At 42.1% G+C, this 26,547-nt stretch overlaps 1 protein-coding gene across 2 annotated transcripts in view; it reads right to left on the bottom strand.

Annotated features, from left to right (window-relative positions):
• Positions 1–3,922: 3,922 nt before the first annotated feature.
• Positions 3,923–26,547, bottom strand: part of LOC311146122 (syntaxin-binding protein 6-like) — a 104,293-nt gene continuing 81,668 nt past the window's right edge. Inside the window, exons 3-7 of one of the 2 annotated variants that reach the window (XM_084182597.1) lie at positions 21,277–21,407; positions 20,918–21,083; positions 13,743–13,853; positions 8,183–8,340; positions 5,864–5,988 (exon numbers count right to left, since the gene is read on the bottom strand). In XM_084182597.1, the coding sequence (XP_084038723.1) occupies positions 5,965–5,988; positions 8,183–8,340; positions 13,743–13,853; positions 20,918–21,083; positions 21,277–21,407 (590 nt within the window). In that variant the 3' untranslated portion in view covers positions 5,864–5,964. Of the gene's footprint in view, positions 5,989–8,182; positions 8,341–13,742; positions 13,854–20,917; positions 21,084–21,276; positions 21,408–26,547 lie in introns of both variants that reach the window. The other variant, XM_084182596.1, reaches the window with a different exon arrangement.

The raw sequence follows: 26,547 nt of genomic DNA, 5'->3' as shown, positions 1-26,547 counted from the left end.
GTACAGATGGGTGCCCAATTCCAAATGGACGCCTAGTTAGGCTTAGCTAAAGCAGAAACACTGACACCAGTGAGGACAGTGTCAGGTTTAGCTTGAGCATTGCTGTGAACTACCTGTAGCTAACTTTCTGTCTTTTGACCATTAACAGCTGTGCTGGTGTGCATTGGGACAGGAGAGGCTGCAGCAGTCCTATTAGCCTTGGAACAGGCCCAGGCCCCTTTATGACAGGGCAGGGAGCAGGTGGGTTATTGGGAGGTTTTTAGGAGGAATGGAGGAGAGGATGATTCAGTGCCTGTTGGGGGAGAGAGTCATGACAGCATAGCCCCGCTCCGGAGCATTTTTATGGGGTACTTAGTAACCCTCCCAGGCAGTAAAGATCGATCATGTATTTCTACATCATTACTGTACCCCACTCCCCTGCTTGTCAAAGTGACAGGATCATTAATTATGGTATTAAAGCACTATTAGTGGGTAGGTGAGAATGGGAGGATAATATAGATGCTGTGACAAGATTCAATTCTGCTCGCTTGTGCCGGACACCCAAATTTAAGTCTTCATCTGGGAGTCTGGATTTGAGTCCCGTCTGCTGTGCTACTGTTGAAGGATTGAATTACTGTATACTTCTCCAGATCTGGTCTGCGGAATAACATGGATAATTGAATAAGATTGAATAGCGTCATTAGCAACTTCCCCAATAGATCAATCATATTCAATATACTAGCCCAAAATCTGAGTATTATTGTAAGAAAGTAATACAAGTCACATTTGGGGGTAACTGCTGAGGAGGCTTCCTACATTGAAACATGCAACCAACTATTTGATCACATCAACAGACATTCTACTAACCTGTGCCATTCCTAGTCCACCAGAAGGATGTCATCCAATTAATACCAGTACAAAGAGTGCCACACCATCAATAATGTTTAATAAGGACCTACTACTGGCAGATGGAAGTCCCACTATAGACTATAGTCTCACAGCAGAAAAGAGACACAGTACAGTACACTTAATATCAGGCTAAACAGTGCCACTGTCATAGTGTGTCTAAGGTATGGAGGGACTTTAGGGTATAGGTAGCTGGGTTTCTCAACTCCACCATATGTACAGTGCCTTCAGAAAGTATTCACACCCCTTTACTTTTTTTCATATTTTGTTTTGTTAGAGCCTGCTTTTAAAATAAATTAAATTGAGATTTTGTGTCACTTGTGGAATTATGTATTTAGATATTTTTTTACTAATTACACTGAACACAAACACAACATGTAGTGTTGGTCCCATGTTTCATGAGCCAAAATAAAAGATCTCAGCAATTTTCCATACACACAAAAAGCTAATTTCTCTCAAAATGTTGTGCATTTCTCTTTTGCCAACATAATCCATCCACCGGACAGGTGTGGCATATCAAGAAGCTGATGAAACAGCATGATCATTACACAGGTGCACTTTATGCTGGGGACAATAAAAGGCCACTCTAAAATGTGCAGTTTTCTCACACAACACCACAGATGTCTCAACTTTTGAGGGAGTATGCAATTGGCATGCTGACTACAGTAATGTCCACCAGAGCTTTTGCCAGATAATTTAATGTTAATTTCTCTACCATAAGCCACCTCCAACATCGCTTTAGAGAATTTGGCAGTACGTCCAACATGCCTTACTACCACAGACCATGACTAAAACGCCAGCCCAGGACCTCTACAGCCGGCTTCTTCACCTGCGGGATCGTCTGAGACCAGCCACCCAGACAGCTGATGAAACTGTGGGTTTGCACAACCGAATAATTTCTGCACCTACAGTCTCAGGGAAGCTCATCTGCATGCTCGTCATCCTCACCAGGGTCTTGACCTGACTGCAGTTCAGCATCGTAACCGACTTCAGTGGGCAAATGCTCACCTTTGATGGCCACTGGCATGCTGGAGAACTCGTCTCTTCACGGATGAATCCCGATTTCAACTGTACCGGGCAGATGGCAGACTGATGTCAATGTTGTGAACAGAGTGCCCCATGTTGGCGGTGGGATGATGGTATGGGCAGGGATAAGTTACGGACAACGAACACAATTGCATTTTATCGATGGCAATTTGAATGCACAGAGATACCGTGACGAGATCTTGAGGCCCATTGTTGTGCCATTCATCCGCTGCCATCACCTCATGCTTCAGCATAATGCACGGCCCCATGTCACAAGGATCTGTACACAATTCTTAAGTGTCCTAGTTCCAGTTTTGAATAAAATCGGCTTGAAAAATCTATGGCAAGACTACTTTGTCATTATGGGTATTGTGTGTAGATGGGTGAGAGAAAAAATATCAATTTAATCCATTTTTAATTCAGGCTGTAACACAAAATGTGGAATAAGTAAAGCGGTATGAATACTTTCTGAAGGCAGTGTACATCTTCGTTAAGTTGGGTTGTGACGACTGTGGGCGGAGTGTACCTCCGACTACATCGAATCGCTGTCAGTCGATATGAGGAAACAGTTTGTGGTTGTATTTGACAAAAGTTTTATTAAAAAAGTATGGATTTCAGGCACGTAGCTACAGAAGACAAACATGGGTACAAGGTAAGGGTTTAAGAATTTACATTCTTACAAGTATCAACTGACAGCGACTCGATGGAGTCGGAGGTTCAGTCCGTCCTTTCATCGTCTCCCCTCAACTCCATTGAAAACACTTTGGAGGACTTTGATATAGGGATAAGGGATACACAATAAATACTGTTGGTCTAGTGGTGCAGCTTTAAAGAAAGGGAACACCTTTTTGAAAGTGACAGTATTTGGCAAAACATCAGCAAGTTGTAGTAACAAAAACAATAGTTTGGCATGTTATGATCTGTACACACCTACAGTAAGTCTATAACTAGTGAACTTGAAATTACAAATACAATACAAACATTAAGGTAACTTAAAACTTGAACTTTACAAGAACATTCATCTATGTATTTGGGCTGAATATACGATGATGAACTCAAATGTATTGGGGGTTGACAAAATACATACTTGTTTGCAGTTGCATCGCCATATGTTGGTGAATTTGAGAAAAGCAGTACCTGTGATATGTCAAATTTCAAAGATGACCGTTTATATAAGGAAATCAGTCAATTTAAATAAATTCAGTATGCCCTAATCTATGGATTTCACATGACTGGGCAGGGGCCTGGGAGGGCATAGACCCACCCACTTGGGAGCCAGGCCGACCCACTGGGGAGCCAGGCCCAGCCAATTACAATGAGTTTTTCCCAACAAAAAGGCTTTATAACAGACTGAAATACAGAGACATCTGTGGCATTGTGTTGTGTGTCAAAACTGCACATTTTAGAGTGGCATTTTATTGTCCCCAGCACAAGGTGCACCTGTGTAATGATCATGCTGTTTAATCAGCTTCTTGATATGCCACACCTGTCAGGTGGATGGATTATCTTGACAAAGGATAAAATGCTTTTTCTCCCCAATTTTGTGATATCCAATTGGTAGTTACAGTCTTGTCACATCGCTGCAACTCCCGTACGGACTCGGGAGAGGTGAAGGTCGAGAGCCATGCGTCCTCCGAAACATGACCCTGCCAAGCCGCACTGCTTCTTGACACACTGCTCGCTTAACCCGGAAGCCAGGCGCACTAATGTGTCGGAGGAAACACTGTACACCTGGCGACCTAAGTCAGCTTGCAGGCGTTCGGCCTGCCACAAGGAGTCGCTAGAGCGCGATGGGACAAGGACATTCCGGCCGGCCAAACCCTCCCCTAACTCAGACGACGCTGGGCCAATTGTGCGCTGCCTCATGGGTGTCACGGCCGGTTCCATTAGTTAGCTACACCACTACATGGCAAAAAATTTATGAAAACACTACCAAGATTTGAATTTAGTTCAACTACCATTAAGCTACTGCAAAATGTAGTTAAATTACTTGGCAACAATTTAAAGAGACTTGAGAGAGAATCTCAGTTTATTTAAATGGTATGCAATCTGATATAGACAATGAGACAGATGTTTTGAAATAACTCAATATGTTACATTCAAACTAAAACGTATTGGTCGGTTATGTTTAATTGACAATGATGGTATTTCTCTATTACATTTTACTAGTATTGAGACCATCTGTAATAACTACCTATTCAGCCTTTTCTACATACTATGGTCTTCTGCATTCCTCACACAATGCACTTCCAACAAGCACCATACATCTTAAGCAACAACACCCTCTTTCAAACCTGGTACAAAACATACTTTACTTTCTCCCTTTGGTTATCAATATAGCAAGGCAGTGTTCGCCTAGGTTACCATAAGTGTTGTCATAACACAATCACACTGCTCAAGTAAAACCACATGCTGTTGAAGTACTAATGAAAGACTACGTTTAAAAAGGCACCAATATAGAACCATTGCACTTTGTTTGTTTAGGGACCTCACCTGGTCATATGAAAAGTGAAGGATGGCAACTTCTTCACCGAGACCAATTGAGACTTAGAAAAAATTACTTTAAGGGGCTTGCACTAGTAAAAAAAATTACAAAAAAATCAGAACCATAATACAAATGAGTTTCTATATTTTTATTATAACAATTAACATCCAAAATGTTAAGACTAAAGCAGACTAGAAGTTGAAGCAACGAGAATTTCAGTAAGAACTTAAGTGCTCTGCAAGGTAAGGTTGTCAGTGCATTGTAACAGCAAACTATAAAAGTAATAAACATATCCACACTGCGGGTGGTTACTTGCAGTCACGGTTACACAGTCAGTGAATGGACACCAATACTGTACGATGCTGCTAGTGAAGACGTGTCAATCTGCTGTTTCACATATTCACTTATTACAGGCTTATAAGCTTGTTACAACAGTTGAAGCTAATTTACAATGGTCCTGTAGTCTTTCACCTTACAATAAACTGTCTGATCTTGTCCTTACAACCAAATGCTTCAATAACACTTTGGAAATGTTTCCAAAAGTAAAGCCTAAATGCTCATTTTTGTTGTGTATGTTTTGTTCAACCTTTTGGAATTAAAGTGTCTTTTGACAGACCATGCACCTGAATACCTGGTCACCCATTTATTTTTATTTATTTTTAAACACCACATTTCATACCATCTTAGTTGCAATATAGGTTTCCAGCAGTAGTTTTTAGAAGCAATGTGTCCTTCACACATTTGGCTAATAATATAATGTCTGAAATGAATGAATGTCCCGTGTAGCTCAGTTGGTAGAGCATGGCGTTTGCAACGCCAGGGTTGTGGGTTCGATTCCCACGGGGGGCCAGTATGAAAATGTATGTACTCACTAACTGTAAGTCGCTCTGGATAAGAGCGTCTGCTAAATGACTAAAATGTAAATGTAAAATGAATGCACCAATGAGCCTTTCCAACAGTATGATGCCAAATAGTCAAATGGCAAAAGAGAACTAATATCTTTTGACAAGTTAATGTTCACATACAGGGATGTACATTGCTGTCTCCAAGTACAGGAAATAGCCATCATGTCATCCAATCTCTTCTGTCTTGTTAAATTCTCCTCTTCTAGCACTGTATATATAAAGTCACTTCTTTGAGAGAGACAGCGGAGTTGAAGAGTTGCTCCTTTTGGGGGGAGATGTGGACAGTGTGTGTGTGTGTGTGTGTGTGTGTGTGTGTGTCAGGGTGGGGATGTCAGTGACCATGGTGGTCAGTCATTTCCATGGTTTGCCATGGTAAAGTCATGGAGCACTTTGGGGGCAATGGAGGCAGTGAAAGAGGAGTTAGCTGTGAAACTTTAGCTCTTAACTGTCTGAGCTCTCCCCCCTCTCTTTCTCCCCCCTCCTTGTCATCATATCTTCTTCATTAGAAACAAGGTAGCTACACAACAAAACAAAATGTAAATGTTACCGTTGTTAACAAGAGTAATCATATTAAAAGTTGTAAGAATAATGAAATCTGAAATCCGTCCTGTATGGCGTCTGGTGCTCTTGGCGGACCCCTACCCCCGAAGGCTTAGCAATGGTTTAACACTTGTGCTTCATGGCCAGCTGTGGAGAGGGGAGGGAGAGAGAGAGGGGACAAAAAGTAGGCTACATGTCAACCATAGTAAGCTGTGGGGATATATAAACATTATACAGTGACTAATTCAAACAAGAAAGCTATTCTTCTTCAACAGCCCCTCTGGATAGATGTCTTGGGGTTGACACAAATAATTCAAAAATCAGTCTAAAGAAGTATCAAAACACAATGAGATTCAAAATGTATTAATCCGTGAACACTGCAAAAACACCAGTCAATTCTTAAGTTAGCTAGCACATTAAAAACCACCAACAAAGTCAAATAACCTAATTGATGCTGCTTTGTTTTCCCACCTGGTGGAAGCCAACATGGTTGGCATGGCGAGTAATAGAACAGGGAGAAGCAGGGTCTATTCTCTAGGCAGAGAGAAATAATAGCTATTAGGGTGGTGTTATTCCTCAGGCTTGGTAAGCGGTCCAGGCCCTGGTATTTTCATCACCCTGGCTCATTAACAAGGGTTCTAACAGGCCTGGCTGGAGGTTCATTAGAGAAAAGGCCAGGGCCACCAATCTAACTCACACACACAAAGACGCACGCATAGTTAAAAATTGAGGTGGGTGAAATCTCCAGAGCTAACAAGTGGGGGCAGCAGAGCTGCAGCACAGACCAGACAGTGGTGCTCCTGCTGAATGGATGGTGAGAGCACAACAGTTCTTCTATGGGACTGATGTCACACAGAGCCTCAGCAGGTGGGAGACACTGCAGAAACTGGCTGACAGAACCTGCAGTGCGGTTTCCTGCTCCAGGTCACCTTGACACAGAACTTCTTCCTTGTTTAGGAGTCTAGTACAAGATACCGTATGTTCTCAGCTTTAACCAAAACATACTGGATCACAGGTAGAAAGAGGGAGATATGTGGTGTCTTGTTCAATGGCATTACAGGGGGGAAAAGTTTAAGATTCTAACCACAAACCTGCCTTCTTACTGTACAATAGTTGGCAGATATACAATGTTCCCAATTCTTACTTAACATCAAGACTCAAGAGGAGGAAAGATAAATCCTTCAAAACATTAAGTAAATATTGTTCAATGTTATCCCCAGGCAGAAAATACATTGCAGAATGCATTTACTGTAGCTAGCAAACACCAAATTACACACAGTGGTTATCCACGTATAGGCCTGCAGCTTTTAACAAAGTCACATACTGTACATGCTTAAGTGAGTCTTAACTTTTCAAAAAGTGCAAGACAACCAATTAGTTAAATAGCCCATACAATTAAGCGTCTAATAGCTGGGGCCCAATAGGGAAGTGGATGACTGTGCCTGTATGGTATGGGGAGTTATATGGCCATTCTCTGAGTTAAAGACCTTTCCTATGAGCTTGATTAATTTCACACCACGGGGTCTTCATCTGTTAACAGTGAGGGGCCGACCATGTCCCTTCAAATGGCTTTCAATTAGATCGGCATTACAGTAATGTATTATTCATTTGTGTGTTCATAATTAATGCGATGTGAACCATTTTATAAACTAATGAATTGGCATTCCGGTCCAGAGTGCATGGAACAGTGGGTCAACCAAAGTGGGGAGATCCCGTTTTTACAGGAGATGCCAGAAGCAGGCTCGAAAAAATTATAGCTGCTTAAAAAGTTATTGGAATTGATCACAGTCGTGGGTGCATGCTAGAAGCGGAGAACGATTCATTTTATCATTTTTGTTCTTCTCATTTTTGCAGCAAAACCATATTATGCTAATGACATCGTTAAGCAGCGGGCGATTTGTTTTCCTTGTGTGAGGGATACAGTTGGATGGAGAGTATGAGAGAAACCCATGGAGAAGAGCTGGGATGGATAGAATAGATAGAGGAATGCACTATGTGGAGAGGGGGACTCCTAACAAGAACATCTAGCTCGTGAACCAGAAGCAACAAGCGACTGAATCACCTCAAGGTGTAGAATCCTGTTTGATCTTTCTCCTACTGAGTTTACATTTTCATGATAGATGGGATGAATTGTTAGTCAAAGACCATGGGGAAATGTGGGTTACATGGTATCACTATGCGGTAATGTGTGATTATGTTTTAGCAATGTTATAGCCTATACCTACTGTAGGGCCTACATTTGTTCTGTTCAGTTCATGTGGTGAGGAAAAACTCCTCTAGCCCTTGTAATGATGTGATATGATATGTGACACGTGACTGTGTGTGTGTGTGTGTGTCTCACCTTGTGTGCGGTGACTGAGAACTGCTCGGCACTGTTCTTCATCTCCCCCGTTTTCTCCTCCGCCCGGCCTAACCGCTCCCCTCGCTCGTTCAGAGCCTGGCTGGCCTTCTGTACAGCACTGGTCACACTGTCTGCTGCAGAGTGGAGTATACTGTTACCTGGAGAGGAGAGAGAAAGGGGGAGCAGGGGGGAGAAGGGAGATAGAGAGAGGAAAAGACAAAGATAAAAATGAGAGGGGGAAAGAGGGAGTAGATGGGATAAACATAATCAATTATACAGTGCCTTGGTGGAGAAGAGGGTGAGGTGCTGCAGTTGCAACAGAGTATGAATCACTATCAACAAAATAACTAAATGCAGCACTGACATGAGTCTTACAGAAATCCCCTGCTTTATAAGTTAATGCTGATGACTCATTACGCAACCTTGGCCGGACTGTGATTATTGACAAGGAACCGGTGAAAAATAGGTTACTCCAATCAGGGATGTCCTAGGAAGCCAGCTAATTAGTTTTTCTACAGAGGTTGGTTCGTGTAAAAAATTAGCCAATGAAATGAACCCGTCACACTCCTCGTTTACAAAGCTTAGACCTCATCTGTCTATCACGCCATTTCTCTCAAATGAACTGAAACAACCTACTCGCTACTTAAAAGCATTCCAAATAGCTCCAGGTGTTTCTCTAGGGTTATTATTATTATTTTCTTTAGTAAAACTTTAGTGCCAGCTCCTTCTCTTTTCCTCCTCTCAGACTAAAGTGTGATAATGGCAGAGAGGGGAGGAGTGTGTCTGACTCTGAACCCGTTGCGCTGGCGGCACAGCTGTGTGGATGAGAGGAAATAACAGAACACAGTCTTCCTCCGATAGCACCGACCCTGCGGATGTTTCAAACTGGCAAGCTATTAATCTACACTTTGGGGAGCGCTGCCTGCCGTCGACTAGTCACTACGCTAACAATCCTTGCTTTTAGTTGGGGACCGCCGTCTGCCCAAAGTGTTCACTTCAGAGCCATTACCCTGGCACAGTGCCAGTACTATATAATCATCGCTTTATGTGCCGATATATCCAAGGGCAGCGCGCCACTTTGAATAGTTTTGAGCATTGCTTTTCCTTTTAAGTGTCTTCTATTGTTGACCTGGCTTGGGTTATTTGGTTGTCTGGGAAAGAAGACAATGGGGATGTTTTTTGATCAGTTGTTCCAAAGTTGTGAACAAGCAAGCCATTATTCAGCGAAACTGGGGACTGGTACTGCAATTTTCTGTACAATAGACAAAAAGAGACACTGTGCTCCTCTCAACTGGCTAGTTGTGGAAGGAATAGGAAATACAGCGGAACTCAATGTAAATTATGCCTTCCGTGTTAGATGGCCTTAGGTGCAGTATGGGATGGCCTCTTGGGGTTTCAGTTCAGTTCCAAATATCCCATGCGATCAAAACCAAATCATAAACAAATCACAGAGCAAATTCTATAAAGGGGCTTTGACAATATAACAAATCATACAATATGTCCTGTCTCCCCACTTCTCTGAAGGGACTGTATAACTGGAAGATAAGACAATATTGCTTCCACTTCTGCTTTGAGATAATTGAATAGGAAGATAGAGGACATCCAGGTTCTGCTGCAGGAGAGGGAAGCCACTAAAGATATTGAACACAGCCAGTCATTTTAACACGTCTTCCCAAAGGGAACCCATACTGTAGAGTGTAGACTATGCAGTGCTGTGTGTCCTGTGGCGCCCATGCAGGTACGCTGACTGATAAATAATTGGAGTTGTGGCGCAGCGGGGTAGATGACAGCCAAAAGCAGACGGGATGCCAGCTGGTGTTCCTCTTCTCTCCTCTGCTTTCCTTCAAAGGAAGTTAACTTGATACAGTAAAATATGTCCGCTCACACAGACCTACAGGGAGAGAGAAGAAGCTTTCCCCAGGTTTCTCTCCCAGACAGACTAAATTGATCACCAACAGATAGATAGCAGAGTTCCCCTTCCCTCAAGGCTCTGGGTAATCAAAACCTTTCGACTTGGATAACTTCTTCTCCAAGTCAAAACACTGGCATGGCAAAAAGTTTGTACAGCGGCCACGGCGCGGGATATGGCTCGAAAACGTACCTCAATCAAGGGATGGAAGGTGTCGCTGTACTTCAAATTATCCTATTATCTGAACTGACAAAATCGAGAAGATTGAAATACTGCTACTTCTTAATTAAACTGCCTTTTTCATGCAAGGCTAGCTGATGCTAAAGCAACCCATTGGATTCCACAACACTTCCGGTAGATACTCACCCCAACGCTAGACGTCACATTGTCATGTATAATGGGAAAATTAGGAGTGCAGCGACACTACACGTTTTCGAGCCATACCCCGCGCCATCACCGCAGTGCAAACATTTTGCCATGGCAACGTTTTGACTTGTAGAAAAAGATCTCCAAGTCGAAAGGTTTTGGCTAGGCTCTGGGTTTTATTACAGTCTAGGGAAGGAGAAGTGTGTTTATCTAGCATTGTTGTGGCCTCCATCTTCCTCACAGTATTGAAATAGGGACTTGTATTGGGGCACAAGTGACAAGTCTCCCCCTATGTCCCCCTTCCCATCCCTTAAAAAAACAACAACACTCTCCTTCCCCTGAGAGCAGATAAGGGATGAGACCTCTTCACCTCCATCACATCCCTTTAATCCCCTCTCTCCGCTGAGAGAGGGCCCAGAGACTAACACTCCCCTCATCCCGCCATTCCACAAACACCCTTCCCTCTCTTTGCTGACTCTCACTCCATTCCCTTGGCTGGGCGATTCCGGCCAGCTGCTGGTTGAGTCCCCTCCTATGGTGAATGTAATTTAAAAGAATAGCAGGGAGGCAGGTTGTATGGTGACTGTAAGGCACTCTGTAGAGTTGATTAAGGTGCAGTCATTCTGTAAGGGGGATTTGAAGGAGTGAGGAAGCACATGGTGATTCAACTCTCTTTCCTCTGATTCTGTTGAGGTTTCTCTTTACAAGAACATGGGGGAGTGATGTCTTGCTTTTAACAAGCACCTCTGGGTTGGTTTTTCAGGAAACCAAAGTAATCTCTGCACAGAGCAAAATGTCACTTCAGTGTTACAAAAAGGGTTGAGAGCTGGCACATTTTTGGGGGGAGAAATGTAGCGTTGACATTCGTTACGATAACGTATTTCTGTTTGGCTGGTGAGTTTTTCTGAAATGGTTCGCTGACTATCCCTCTGAAGGAATCTGACCTTCCTGAGGCTGTGTCCTATGACCAGGGAACTCCTACTTCAACAATGGAGGGAGAATGCATTTCTACATCCCCCATGTTATCAATATAATCAGGGCGTGCCTGTAAAACAAAAAGGGGACAGAACAAAAGACAAAACCCTTTTTCTGCAACAAAAGTTCAAGAAAAGTGAAATGCCCCACAATGAACCCGGAAGAAGAGGGAAAGGTGATCCAAAACACGATTCCAGGGTGATTCCATTCCTTGAGCCTTTGACTTCTAATCAAGTGACCAGAAGTCAGGCCAACACAATGTAATGTTGTGGTTGTGAATATGGAACCAATTTAATGTGCAGGAACATGATGATGACTGTTAATCGCCATTTTCTCTCAAAGCCTGCTTGATTGGTTATGCCAGTCAGGGTTTCCCAAACTCGATCCTGGGCCCCCCCTGGGTGCACGTTTTGGTGTTTGCCCTAGCAAAGCTTGATAAAATGGTTATTTGAATCAGCTGTGTAGTGCTAGGGCAAAAACCAAAACATGCACCCAGCGTGGGTCCCAGGACAGAGTTTGGGAAAACCTGACTGTAAATCACCCAGTTAATACATCTACACTCAGACCAATGCACGCATACACTCAGGCATACATTCTCAGAGGCACACACATGCTTGCTAGCACAAACACACCCTTGCATAGGCCAACTATCTTAAAGATGTAACCTCAAGCAGAGTCAATGACCATCCAGTATGAATTGTGTGCCAGTATGCTGCCCTGAGGCAGTCTCTGTGTGGGTGTTGTAGGAGAGGGGGTAGAGACCATAGAGCTAGACCATGTGTTCTATATCTATGGTACAGAGACTCTCCTGTAGAGTAGCAACGCCACCTACTAATCTGTACATTACACATTTAAACAAAAGCTTTCCATATTAGTTATGACCAAAAGGCCTTTGTTGTTGTTCCCCTTAAAGCAGAGCTACTTGAAAATGTAACAGCTGTAGCATTGTGTAGCTACAGTAACTCACTCCCCTGTCATCCTTAGTTTGTCAGTAAGAATTTCATGCAGCTCAACATGGTGCTGCACAAGCTGTGCACAGCGAGAGGGACAGGGAGCGGAGGAGAGAAGAGAGAGATGGTGATCAAGAGATAGGGTTGAGAGAGCTGTAGAGCTCAAGAGAAGGCAAAAAAGATAGAGTGAGAAAGGGAGAGAGAAGAAAGATACACAGCAGTCAATAGAGACTGGCGTAACCAACACAAGATTAACTCAAATGTCACCACCCTCTAAAGCAGAGCTCCCCAAAAGGATGGCATCACACAGGCACACACACCTACTGCTGTACCCACCACAACCCCCAGCTGGCAGTGGAGAAACCAACCGCCCTACCATGCCCTCCTCTATACTACAGATTAGGAGACAAATCCATTGGATGTTCCCTAACTCCCCCCTTCACTTTTCTGCCGTCTAATTCATGCAATCTTGACATTAACTTCTAACCCAAGCTGCCCGTTTTCTTCTTAATATAATGTTAATCCACTTTTTTAATGTAGCCTTTAGCTAGTTCTTTTCATTAGGAAGTCAAGGATGGGTGTGACCTAACATACTCTTTGGACCCTGGAGTCAGAGTAATTAGGAGAAAGGGGAAGATTCTTCTGACATTTTCAGCTAGGTTACAGTAGAGTTTTCCTTTCATTTGTCACTGCTCTGCTAATAGGTTGCAGCAGGCAGGGAGTGGGGATGCTAATGGAAACAAACCTGGAACATTCTGTCCCTGAACCAAGGAGACACTGTCTGTCTGTCTGTCTAATGGAGCAAATTGCTACTAGGTATTCAAGTACTGTACCCTCATGAAATGTTAAAAAGAGATAAACGTCAGGGTTGCATACTATACTGAAAAACCATAACCCTGTTCATAATTGCCTCGTTTATATTAGTTCAAGAAGAGTTTGAGGATGAATTGGTATTGAGGTGACTATAGTAGGTAATGGTAATTTTGTCATTGTAATGTCCTTGTGCTTGAGGTGGAGAGAAGGTAAGACTTGAGTTGACGACATGGTTCCTCAGAGTGAATTAGCTTGCTTAATCTGACAGGTTGTCAGTGAGGTGATTGTCGATTTACATAACTCACATAAGCTGTGCATCTAAAAGGGGAGCCCTTTCTGTACACCCGTCCCTCAAAATGACAGTATCACACTTGGAAGTCGTATACTCTGTGTGCATACAGATATTCTAGAACACATATTGTACATTCTGTAAGCCATAAAATGTTGTTATATCATTAATTGAAGATCGAAGATTGAGGGGCTTAACTGCCTTGTTAGTAAAATTATTAATTATTTTTGTTGAATGTACGATTTTTTTCCTGCTTACCTTCTAAGAGTAGCCGTCGACCTTGGCGTCGACTGTTTAAAACAACTTCTTTCCTCATTCTGTTCAAAAAGACCTTGCAACGGAAAACGACTGAATCTACAGTTTCATCGTCTGTGACAAGAAAATGGAAAAGGAATGTCTTAATTTTGGTTTGTTTTTAATATTTTATCTGTTAGACCTAAGAAATTACTAGATGTTGGATAATAATTATTACTTGTTAAAACACAGTACAGTTTGTTCTAATATGGTCATTTTAGTTAACTTTGGTTAAATAATGTAATAGACTTACCGTATTACGTTATTAACAGGGTTTTGATCAAACATTGAAGTAGGAAATAAATAAAATATTTTTATTTGGGGTAACCGGAATAGATTAGGGAAGTTATGGGACCGTTTAAATAGAAATTAAGCATTGTTTGTTATTAACTTGATGAAAGGTAGCCAATATTCTAACATGTTTTCACTTGAGTTTTATTTGAATGCATAATCTATCAGAACTGTTTCCCATAAGAAATCTCACAACAGTTTACAATGGTGTAAAGATGTCTGCTTGAAGTGCCCTCCTGACAGTAAGCATTTGCATGGTAGTTTCCAAAATGATTCAATAGCAATAAAAGGAGAGTAGATTAGCATTTAGCATCCTAGAATTCAAAAAGTGATCAAAGAAGCAGACAATATTTTGAAGACCCTCTCACTATTCTAAGACACGCTTTGCCACTTAAGCAGAGGCCCAGGAGAGTCTGTGGGGAAGAGTGTGTGCTGCAGCTCAGTCTAGCCTGATAACAGGGCTATAACAAAATTAGTCCAGCAATGCTGCTTTAATTCAGGCCCCATTACACCGGCCATCAAGTGCCTGGCTGCACATCTCCTCCACACGGCTCTAAAGGGACTTTACAGTGGTCTCTGGATGAGGGAGGCTTTTCGTGCATCACCTACACATACACTTAGGTTGGAGTCATTAAAACTAGTTTTTCAACCACTCCACAAATTTCTTGTTAACAAACTATAGTTTTGGCAAGTCAATTAGGACATCTACTTTGTGCATGACACAAGTAATTTTTCCAACAATTGTTTACAGACAGATTATTTAACTTATAATTCACTGTATCACAATTCCAGTGGGTCAGAAGTTTACATACACTAAGTTGACTGTGCCTTTAAACAGCTTGGAAAATTCCAGAAAATGATATCATGGCTTTAGAAGCTTCTGATAGGCTAATTGACATCATTTGAGTCAATTGGAGGTGTACCTGTGGATGTATTTCAAGGCCTACCTTCAAACTCAGTGCCTCTTTGCTTGACATCATGGGACACTTTGCTTGACATCATGGGACAATCAAAAGAAATCAGCCAAGACCTCAGAAAAAAAATTGTAGACCTCCACAAGTCTGGTTCATCCTTGTGAGCAATTTCCAAACGCCTGAAGGTACCACGTTCATCTGTACAAACAATAGTACGCAAGTATAAACACCATGGGACCACACAGCCGTCATACCGCTCAGGAAGGAGACGCGTTCTGTCTCCTAGAGATTAACGTACTTTGGTGCGAAAAGTGCAAATCAATCCCAGAACAACAGCAAAGGACCTTGTGAAGATGCTGGAGGAAGCAGGTACAAAAGTATATATTTCCACAGTAAAACGAGTCCTATATCGACATAACCTGAAAGGCCGCTCAGCAAGGAAGAAGCCACTGCTCCAAAACCGCCATAAAAAAAGCCAAAACTACTGTTTGCAACTGCACATGGGGACAAAGATCATACTTTTTGGAGAAATGTCCTCTGGTCTGATGAAACAAAAATAGAACTGTTTGGCCATAATGACCATCGTTATGTTTGGAGGAAAAAGGGGGTGCTTGCAAGCCGAAGAACACCATCCCAACCGTGAAGCACGGGGGTGGCAGCATCATGCTGTGGGGGTGCTTTGCTACAGGAGGGACTGGTGCACTTCACAAAATAGATGGCATCATGAGGAAGGAAAATTATGTGGATATATTGAAGCATCATCTCAAGACATCAGTCAGGAAGTTAAAGCTTGGTCGCAAATGGGTCTTCCAAATGGACAAATGACCCCAAGCATACTTCCAAAGTTGTGGCAAAATGGCTTAAGGACAACAAAGTCAAGGTATTGGAGTTGCCATCACAAAGCCCTGACCTCAATCCTATAGAAAATGTGTGGGCAGAACTGAAAAAGCGTGTGCAAGTAAGGAGGCCTACAAACCTGACTCAGTTACACTAGGTCTGTTAGGAGGAATGGGCCAAAATTCAACCAACTTATTGTGGGAAGCTTGTGGAAGGCTACCCAAAACGTTTGACCCAAGTTAAACAATTTAAAGGCAATGCTACCAAATACTAATTGAGTGTATGTAAACTTCTGACCCACTGGGAATGTGATGAAAGAAATAAAAGCTGAAATAAATCATTCTCTATTATTCTGACATTTCACACTCTTAAAATAAAGTGGTGATCCTAACTGACCTAAAACAGGGAATTTTTACTAGGATTAAATGTCACGAATTGTGAAAAACTGAGTTTAAATGTATTTGGCTAAGGTGTATGTAAACTTCCGACTTCAACTGTAACTAGTGAGGCGACAACCAAAGACGTGACCAAGACGGAAGTCTATGATGAGAAAAGTATGCTTGTCATTATTTAAGCAATAGCATTAAAGGTGCACTCCGTAGTTTAACATTTCAGTCAATAAAGAATAGGAACAGGTGTCCTAATTGTGTGTATTGCACAACCTTTTTGTCTAAACCTCCATTGTGTGGAATTCATCCTGTTACCACAAGGGGAAGTACAGCAATGGAGAGTGCCTTCAAGCATCCTCACCTTAAAGCCCACCTCTGTATTATAATTCCAGACCTTTCTTCAGATTAAGTACATCTGCCAGAGTGAACCAGCAGACCTCTTAGATAAAGAAAGGATGAACAAGGTTCCTCATAAGATAACAGAATCCACAGTAAGCCTGACGACCTTGTCCTGTCATGTCAAACCATTACAATCTCTCAACGCATAAGAACAACCGTTCCCGAGACCGGCCTGCCAATTAATATCATGTTCACTAACACATATGACTCTGCCTCGCTAAAACGGTGGCAAAGTGACAAGCCTTTTCTTTGTGTTTGCACAGCTAACAAAGACGAAGTATTGAGCGGAGATCTTGTGTAGAATAGATAATTGCCTGTCAGGGTGATCCAGTGTAGAGTAAGCGGCTCTGTTCTGTGTTAAAGGCAAATCTAAATCAGCAAGAAAGGGCAATATCCCAGAATCATTAGTGTTTTCGAAGGCACCTCAGTCATGACAACAACTAATTTATACAAGCCTTCAACACACAAACACAACCACCATTATAGTGATCGTGTCAACCCCAACAAGATCGTGTGTAAACAACAACATGGTTCCTGACCATTGACTTGATGTGTTCTTCATGACAGTCAGGTCAGATTCAATGGGACAAACCTTGTTCATTGTTACATTGGCAACAGGATGTTATTTTTATCTGTGAAGTTAACGAGTCCAGTAAAGAAAAATCTAGTTTTTTTCTACATCAGAGTCCAGTGCAATACAATATTGTACATGCTATATCTATACCAAACTATCTAATCTAGTGCTGTATGTGAATTTTGAATAGGGTCCTATACTCCAGAGGTAGTTGCTTTATCATCCCTATTTCCCATGCTGGTCAGTCAGAAGAGAGGCGTCCCACACAGTTATTGTCCCACACCTGAGCAGCGTCATGATATTTGTTTTGCACTGGTGTGAGACTTAAACTGGAGGGGACAGTGGTGGCAGCACTCTGGCATCCTCTTCTTCCAACTGTCACTAGGTCTCTGGCTGGGGCTGTGCTTTCACCTCCGTTGGCAGTCACGCTACTCATTGTGCTTCCTGGGAGCTGAGAGTTGGCTTTGAGGTGATTGAACAGGCATGGCGTTGCCAGGTCAATGTCTTTCTATGGTCGATATCCAATCTAAGTCTATTGGATTGATAGCATTAGCAGATTTGGGGATTGGATATTGATAGCAAAACTAATCTTTTCAGTAAATTACTGGTTGAGCTTGTTGTCACAAAAATAAACTAATAGCCGATGCCAAATACTGGAGCTAATGAAAACAATACTGAGCATGCTTGTGTTGGTGTTTTAAGTACGTATATGTGTTGTTGCATAAGTGTGAGACACTACACAACATTGCTTGCAGCCACACTATCATCCAGGCGCACAGCCCTGATAGGCTACATCCCATTACACCCAGTATGCAGATTACCATTTAGCTGGAGGTGTCTGACAGAGCGAATGAGAGATAACATCAGTGGCCCATATTTCGTCCTATTCTTCAGCCCCCCAGAGTACAATACAATAACCTCCCAATAACCACTACCCACACTATAACTACAGCCCAGCCAGCAACACACTACTGTATTTGTCAGGGGTCACATTGTACAAGTTAAATAAGGAAGAAAAACATACAAGCTGTGGTTTATGATGTAGGAGGGAGAAGATCAGGGCAGAGGCATATAGCAATGAGGAGTAGAGGGAACTTTAACAGCAGGAGTAGCTGGGAATGGAAAGGAACTGTCTTCCACTCAATTGTTATTGACTAATACGGAATTATCTATTTTTAAATACATTGTTACAATAATGATCACACAGTACTAGGTCTATAAAGAATAATTGATCAGTCTGTGCAATATTCCTCTCAAAGTAACTATGATAATTAATGTTAATACAAATAGCTTTTCTGGAGTATGCCCATTGAATCGCATTTCATTACATTTGATCAAACACATATCTCTCTACTATAGCTCCCCTCTCAGGTCTCACGAATAGATTGATAGCTGATTAACAACAGGTGCAGGGTCTTCCACAACCCCCTCTCTGGCTCAGGAACACAGAGGAAACCTTCCCTCTCTACCAGTAGGCTACCTTCTGCCTCCCCTGTAAGGCTAACATGCTACAACCCGGAAATGACTACATATGGCTTACGTAGGTGTCCAATTCATACGGGAATTGGTTGTGTTGTGAATGTACAGTTGAAGTCGGAAGTTTACATACACCTTAGCCAAATACATTTAAACTCCGTTTTTCACAATTCCTGACATTTAACCCTAGTAAAAATTCCCTGTCTTAGGTCAGTTAGGATCACCACTTTATTTTAAGAATGTGAAATGTCAGAATAATAGGAGAGAGAATTATTTATTTCAGCTTTTATTTATTTCATCACATTCCCAGTGGGTCAGAAGTTTACATACACTCAATTAGTATTTGGTAGCATTGCCTTTAAATTGTTTAACTTGGGTCAAACGTTTCGGGTAGCCTTCCACAAGCTTCCCACAATAAGTTGGTTGAATTTTGGCCCATTCCTCCTAACAGAGCTAGTGTAACTGAGTCAGGTTTGTAGGCCTCCTTGCTTGCACACGCTTTTTCAGTTCTGCCCACACATTTTCTATAGGATTGAGGTCAGGGCTTTGTGATGGCAACTCCAATACCTTGACTTTGTTGTCCTTAAGCCATTTTGCCACAACTTTGGAAGTATGCTTGGGGTCATTGTCCATTTGGAAGACCCATTTGCGACCAAGCTTTAACTTGATTTCTTGAGATGTTGCTTCAATATATCCACATAATTTTCCTTCCTCATGATGCCATCTATTTTGTGAAGTGCACCAGTCCCTCCTGCAGCAAAGCACCCCCACAGCATGATGCTGCCACCCCCGCGCTTCACGGTTGGGATGGTGTTCTTCGGCTTGCAAGCACCCCCTTTTTCCTCCAAACATAACAATGGTCATTATGGCCAAACAGTTCTATATTTGTTTCATCAGACCAGAGGACATTTCTCCAAAAAGTATGATCTTTGTCCCCATGTGCAGTTGCAAACCGTAGTTTTGGCTTTTTTATGGAGGTTTTGGAGCAGTGGCTTCTTCCTTGCTGAGCGGCCTTTCCAGTTATGTCGATATAGGACTTGTTTTACTGTGGATATAGATACTTTTGTACCTGTTTCCTACAGCATCTTCACAAGGTCCTTTGCTGTTGTTCTGTGATTGATTTGCACTTTTCGCACCAAAGTACCTTCATCTCTAGGAGACAGAACGCGTCTCCTTCCTGAGCAGTATGACGGCTGCGTGGTCCCATGGTGTTTATACTTGCGTACTATTGTTTGTACAGATGAACGTGGTACATTCCGGCGTTTGGAAATTGCTCCCAAGGATGAACCAGACTTGTGGAGGTCTACAATTTGTTTTCTGAGGTCTTGGCTGATTTCTTTTGATTTTCCCATGATGTCAAGCAAAGAGGCACTGAGTTTGAAGGTAGGTCTTGAAATACATCTACAGGTATACCTCCAATTGACTCAAATGATGTCAATTAGCCTATCAGAAGCTTCTATTTTCCAAGCTGTTTAAAGGCACAGTCAACTTAGTGTATGTAAACTTCTGACCCACTTGAATTGTGATACAGTAAATTATAAGTGAAATAATCTGTCTGTAAACAATTGTTAGAAAAATTACTTGATGTCCTAACCGACTTGCCAAAACTATAGTTTGTTAACAAGAAATTTGTGGAGCGGTTGAAAAACGAGTTGTAATGACTCCAACCTAAGTGTATGTAAACCTCCGACTTCAACTGTAGGTATGTGAACATATGTTATTTATTTTTTATAAGCTTGTGTTTATTTTTAGTTATTAGAGAGTGTGGGAGTGAGTTAATATTCCTTGGGACAAAAGGTTAGTTCTCAGTGGACTGTTTTTTCCATCATCTCAGGGTTAAAAAACAGTATTTAATGATGATGATTATGGTGGTGTATCATAGTACAGTTAAAGATCATTAGGTAGATTTAATGATGCCTTTAGGAATGGCAATCCTTAAAATAAAAATTCCTCAAAGTAAATGGGAATAATTTCTCAGTCTCATTATACAACAAATCAAATCTGAACATGTAAGTAGCATGCTCTACATACAGAATAAAGGACTTTTCAGTTGAAAGACTAAAAATGAAAGTTTTAAAGCAAATTTCCTGAAATTCTACACATTATATTTTCTACATACTTAATATCTGGTTTTAGTCATTTAAGTTACAGTTTGGACATAGGCGGCCCGAAAAAACTGAAAAGGCCGTGACTTTCATTCAGTTAGTGAGAGCAAGAGCGAGAGAGAGAGATGGTGTGTCTTGTCACTGTGTCTCTTACCTCCCAGCAGTTTGGACTGACAGTTGACAAATTCGGGTTTGCTCTGAGAGCTGTAGCGCTGGCAGGTGTGGTGGAGGATCTGGATAAAGGTGCACTTCTCGCCGGCCGAGCCAGCCACCCACTGGTCAAAGGCATTGTCAAACGCCAAGTCAAACTCTGGACAGTCCTTATAGAGAGAGATACAGAAACAGAGCGAGAGAAATAGAGAGAGATACAGAAACAGAGCAAGAGAAATAGAGAGCAAGCATGACCCAGGCGCTAGGGGTTGATATGGGATTTGCCCTAATGAAATGGGTCAGGTCATGTGGTCAGGAAAAACTCAGCCCTCTCGAGAGAAGTTCAGTGAACTGTAAACTCACTCTGTTGGGGTCACAGCCGTTGACCTGTTTCAGCTGGTCAATGCTCCACATTGACCTCTTGGCGAAGGATGATGAGCCTGGGAACTGCTTCACCTTGGTGATGGACACATGGGAAGGCTTCTTATTTGTCACTGGGGAGAAAAAATTAAGTAACATTTAGTTCAAAACTAACAAAATTAACTGTTAATAAGGGAAGGAGTAAGGGATTAAACTTAATTGAACAAAATTAGATGCCAAATGTTCATATAATGAAAGTACTGTTTTGAACAGCGTGAATGTGAGAACACACTATGGTCATCACAAAGTCAACACAAGCAATGAGAGTGACAAGCTTCCTCCATAGCAGCTGTGTTCAGGAATACAGAGTTAATTGGTGCCAAAAACAACATAGGCTTATCAGCAAAAGCAACAGAATATAACAAGCTCTTTGTTCCTGAGAGAAAGCCTGGCCTAATGTTGACTGGACCTCCCTGTGGCCGGGCCTTTGACATTATCATAGTTATCCAGTCAAACTATGTCTACTTATCTTTCATTTACTTCCAATGGGAGCTATCCCCTTTAACCCAACCACACAGTGTCTGACAGTATGATAAGGTGCAGTGTGACCCAAAGAAAATAAAAAGTTGACTTCATTGGTCTTGTCAGAGTCTGCGGTTATGGATTGCTGGCACCTTTTACACTTCACCAGACGCAACTTGCACAAAAGATAAGCACCACTGTTTGTCTTGATAAAAATGATGCATTGCTTCAGGTCCGCTGTCGACTAAATCTAAGTGGATATCAAGAACGGCTAAAGCCTTGTGCTAGATAATCTACTCTCAGTATCTGGAGAAAGAGGGAAAATATAAATCAACTCATATGAGGTTGAGCCAAAGAGGAACACTCATACTAGTGAGTATGGCCGGAGGTCTAGTATCCAGTATCCACATCCTGCCCTGTGACATCACCAGAATATCACCACACCTCCCTGCAGTCCACACTCTTTCCATGGATCAAAGCTCTGTGTTTACAGATCATCCTGTTCAGAGTTCCGTCAGAACCACTGCATGCGTGCACAGCTGGATCCAGGCACGCCAATATCTTTTGGAAGGGTCAACGTGCTCCTGTGTTGTTTTTGCAGGCCCAAATGCCAGGCCACTGTTTCCGCTCTCCCCATCTACCGTTGTGTCTTTCTACATAGACAGATATGCCTTGTTTAGGTCACTCGTCTTCTGTTCTGTTCCGAGTTTGGTTTCCAAAACACAGTACCATCTGGGCAGGTTGTTATCAGTTACCGACATGTTTTTGAGGCCTAGTGTCAGACCAAGCCCTTCTCCTGTTTTTCACATTGTCTTTTAATAAGAGAGAGAGAGAGAGAGAGAGAGAGAGAAAGAGAGGGGGGGGGTGAGACCAGACTACTCTCTGCTGAGACCATAATATTGAATTGCCATCATCCGACCCCTATCCTCCCCATCCCCAGACTCTTTGGCACCGATGCCCTGAAGCCAAATGAAAAGTGTGAGCTGCCTGTTGATCAGAGGACAATACCAAACTGTAGACATGTTTCGTTTTGCTCTTTCTTTGGAGAAATATGATAGGCATCGTCTCAAGAAATAGGATGGGTTTCTCTGTTAGAGGACAAAGCTCATCAGTTAATGAGCGCTGAAATCTCAGGGCCACTCGGCTGTACTGTCAACACTGAATAAAAACAAGCAGACACCTCTGAGCCGATCCAATCAGTTTCTTATGCTGCTGTTGACTCCTACCTTGTCTGAGTTTGTCTCCATGTTATCAGACAATTACTACATGCCATCAGAGACCTTGGCTCCATTTTCAGAGAAAGAAAGTATTGTGAGAAAACAAATGTGTCCCTCAAAGGAAGTTCACGCTATTATCATGATTATGTTCTCACTCACTTGAGACTCTAGGGTGTTCCAGCAGATAATGAACATTTGAGATAATGGTTTTTACAAATTTATTCAGTATAACATTATATGCAGTAAGCACCCATTTCAGAGTAGAATTAAGAAGAAGCAACTACATTTTTGTGAGAAACCATACATGGAAGCCATTTGACTACAGAGACACAGCCAAAGGTATTCCATGAGTGAGGCCAAAATTCAAACCAAAGTCAATGTGAGAGGAAGGACCATGTTGGAGTTCCTATGCTCTCACAAGCTCTTGCTAATGATAGTCTAATTTCCTCCAGTGGATCAGGGTCTTATTGTGCTTGGCTGTGTGGAGTCCTGTGACCAGAGGGAAAGTCATCTACCATAAGCAGACAAGGGGACACGAGAGGGAACTTTCCCAGACTCAGCTTACGGAAATATTGTCGTAGTTGTGGTTGCTGAGATAGCAACAGGAGTAACATTACTAATGAAAACATTACCTTGTCAAGAGGCACAAATAATAATGTGAGATGTGTGCGGGTTTAAGGTTTTGAATACCCATTCGCTACAATTTCCAGTGTATGAGGATAGCTAGGGAAACATATTTCATTGGAACAAATTTGAATTTAAATAAAAGGAGCCTTAGAAGACTAATATGATTCAAGGTAATCTACAGTAAGCCAAACCAAACTGTTAGCTAAAGAATGCATAATGAGAGTTCTGATCCAGCTTATGACAATGAAGGCTTGTTGAATGTGATGGACCACCCCCACCTGAGTGTGACCAAGACAGAATATGATTACTCAATTACATAACACCACAGAGTCCTTATGTCAACAACCTACATCATAAAGGACTTCCTACAGTATGTAACCTTGGTAATTTGGTGTGAAGTAAAAGAGGAAAAGGGACTGGCTGAGAGGAGTCAATATCGAGATGCAAAAACAAAATCTGAATGGAACAGGGCAGTTTTGATTACATACGGGAGTGAGTTGCACCCAATATTTTCTCCTATACAAGCTTGACCTGTCAAAGACCTGTCTATACCATGAAGGACTGCGCATGCACACACCCATGCCACTGCAGGAGGTTCTGAAACAACATGGTTACCCCTCATGCCTGGATCAGAGACACCTTCAGAACGTAATATCACTTCACATTATAGTTGTGGACACACTTCTGTAGCTCCGCATTTGTCCACCCTCTTTCCATAAAGCACTAAGGTGGATGGGAAAAAATAAAGCGCTTGTCAAGCTTGGAAGATGAAAGCGCTTTTTGATGTGCACCATTTGACTCTTTCACTCTCTCTCTCTCTTCCTCTATAAAATGCATTTCAAAGCTTTCTCCGGACCAGGTGGGTGAAACCCTCTTGAGAATTCAGATCCTTCAGTCAGATCTGTTCTCCAGAGTAAAAATACATAAATAATAATTGTTTTACTCAAACCACCCCGCGGGACAGATTGGACCCCATCTGGCTCGCGGCCCGTATGTTTGACACCCCTGATTTAGGGACAAGCGAGCTGAAGCCGTTTACAGATGAAAAGGCTTCATGTTGGATCAAACAAACAGATCATCCTCTATATCTCTCTGGATCGCAGCCACATGGTGGAACCGGGTTAATGGTCAAAGTAGTGAGGAGAAAGGAGGAGAACTGTACATAATCGTCATGCTTGGCTGACTAGGTTTTTGCAGTAGTGGAGGAGGATACTCAAAGGACAGACGGTCCACATGTGTGCACATAGTAAGCAGTAGAAGGCTACACTTCAGTGAGCCAAGGTCATCCCACAATAGCCACTGATACCCCAAGGCCATCCCTTCAGAGATTCAAATTGTATGTTAAGGTACATTCTGCAGAGTTTGGACTCATTCACTTGGCACCAACCCAAGTTCTTGTAGACTAGTTAACATGGTCTACTGTGTTTTTGTAAAATAATGAAAAGGTGAAAGTTCAGAAACAGTGTTGTCAAATGATTTTCAAAAAGCTCTATGCCAAACCACAGCTTAAAAGTAGGCTAATGTTTTCAAGACTCAAAAAGCTCTCTTGCTGCCTTGGAAATCATGTCTACAGAGGGATAAACGAACAAGCGAGCTGACTGGTTTCTGAGTCAGTGAAGAGGAGATGCCTTCACCATGCTCTAATTTGTTATTATAGTGCTGGAACGGCCCATCTAACGCTGCTCTCTGTCTGGGCCTACTGCATCATTACTGGTCTATTTAAAACCCTGCCCTGCTCAGGCTGAACTGGAACACATTGTTATACTCCAACAGAGCCTGTTACTGTGACACGCGCTAGGCTAATACTGGCTAGACAGACCACAGCAGGCCACAACAATCCCCTCCACAGTCAATTCATGGGCTCAGGGACAAGGACCTGCTGTGTGGCCCATGTTAGTACAGGGTGGAGGCCATGCCATGGCCAGACACCGTGGTAGTGTGGAGGGGACACACCATGGTACCTAACAACTGGGGAATGGAGCGCTGCTTGGTTCAATGTTATGTGAGACTCAGTTAATCAATCACCCAGCAGATGCAGAAGACATAATTTATTCACACATGTGGGAGAAACAGCAGAGAAGTGTTTGTCTGTGTTGAAGAGAATGCACATGATTCCTCTCTAACAGTGAAATCTTTATCATACCAAAGACAATGTTAAAGTGGTTATTGTGCAATCTCTGTAAGCTCAAATCAAATAAAGTTTTATTTGTCACATGCTTCGTGAACAGGTGTAGACCAACAGTGAAATGCTTACATACAGGCCCCTTACCAACAATGCAGAGAAAAATTTTGAAAAATAATAACACAAGGAATAAATACATGAATAACGATAACTTGGCTATATACACAGGTTACCATTACCAAGTCGATGTGCAGGGGTACGAGGTAATTGAGGTAGATATGTAAATATAGGTAGGGATAAAGTGACTTGGCAACAGGATAGATAATATACAGTAGCAGCAGCATATGTAATGACTCAAAATAATTAGTGCAAAAACGGTCAATGCCGATAGTTAAAGGGATAATCCACCCCAAACAACTAATTCATATTATTAACAGTGTTAAACAGCGTTAAATAACACTAAAAGTGAAAACAATATATTTTGTGAACACATTTTTCATTTTGTCGTAATAACACGATTGGTAGAAACACATGAAAATCATTTTGGGAAATCTGTTGCAGCTCAAGTCTACTACAAAACCCACAATGCAATGTTCTCCATCTCCCTGGGCTGGCTGGCTGGTTAGCTAAGTGCGCTATCTCACAGAGTTCAACTTGCAGTTTGTCTCTGCCACTGAGCTATAAATGGCCTCACTGCCCAAAGCGAGAGAAGCATTATGTTGCTTTCCCACAGTGATAATTTTGAGGAGATGAGAAACGCCATTAGAATCGGATTGTGTGACGATT

Source organism: Coregonus lavaretus (genome assembly GCF_964263955.1).
Source record: "Coregonus lavaretus genome assembly, chromosome: 18".
Lineage (NCBI taxonomy): Eukaryota > Metazoa > Chordata > Actinopteri > Salmoniformes > Salmonidae > Coregonus > Coregonus lavaretus.
This window is presented reverse-complemented; position numbering and strand designations above follow the sequence as displayed.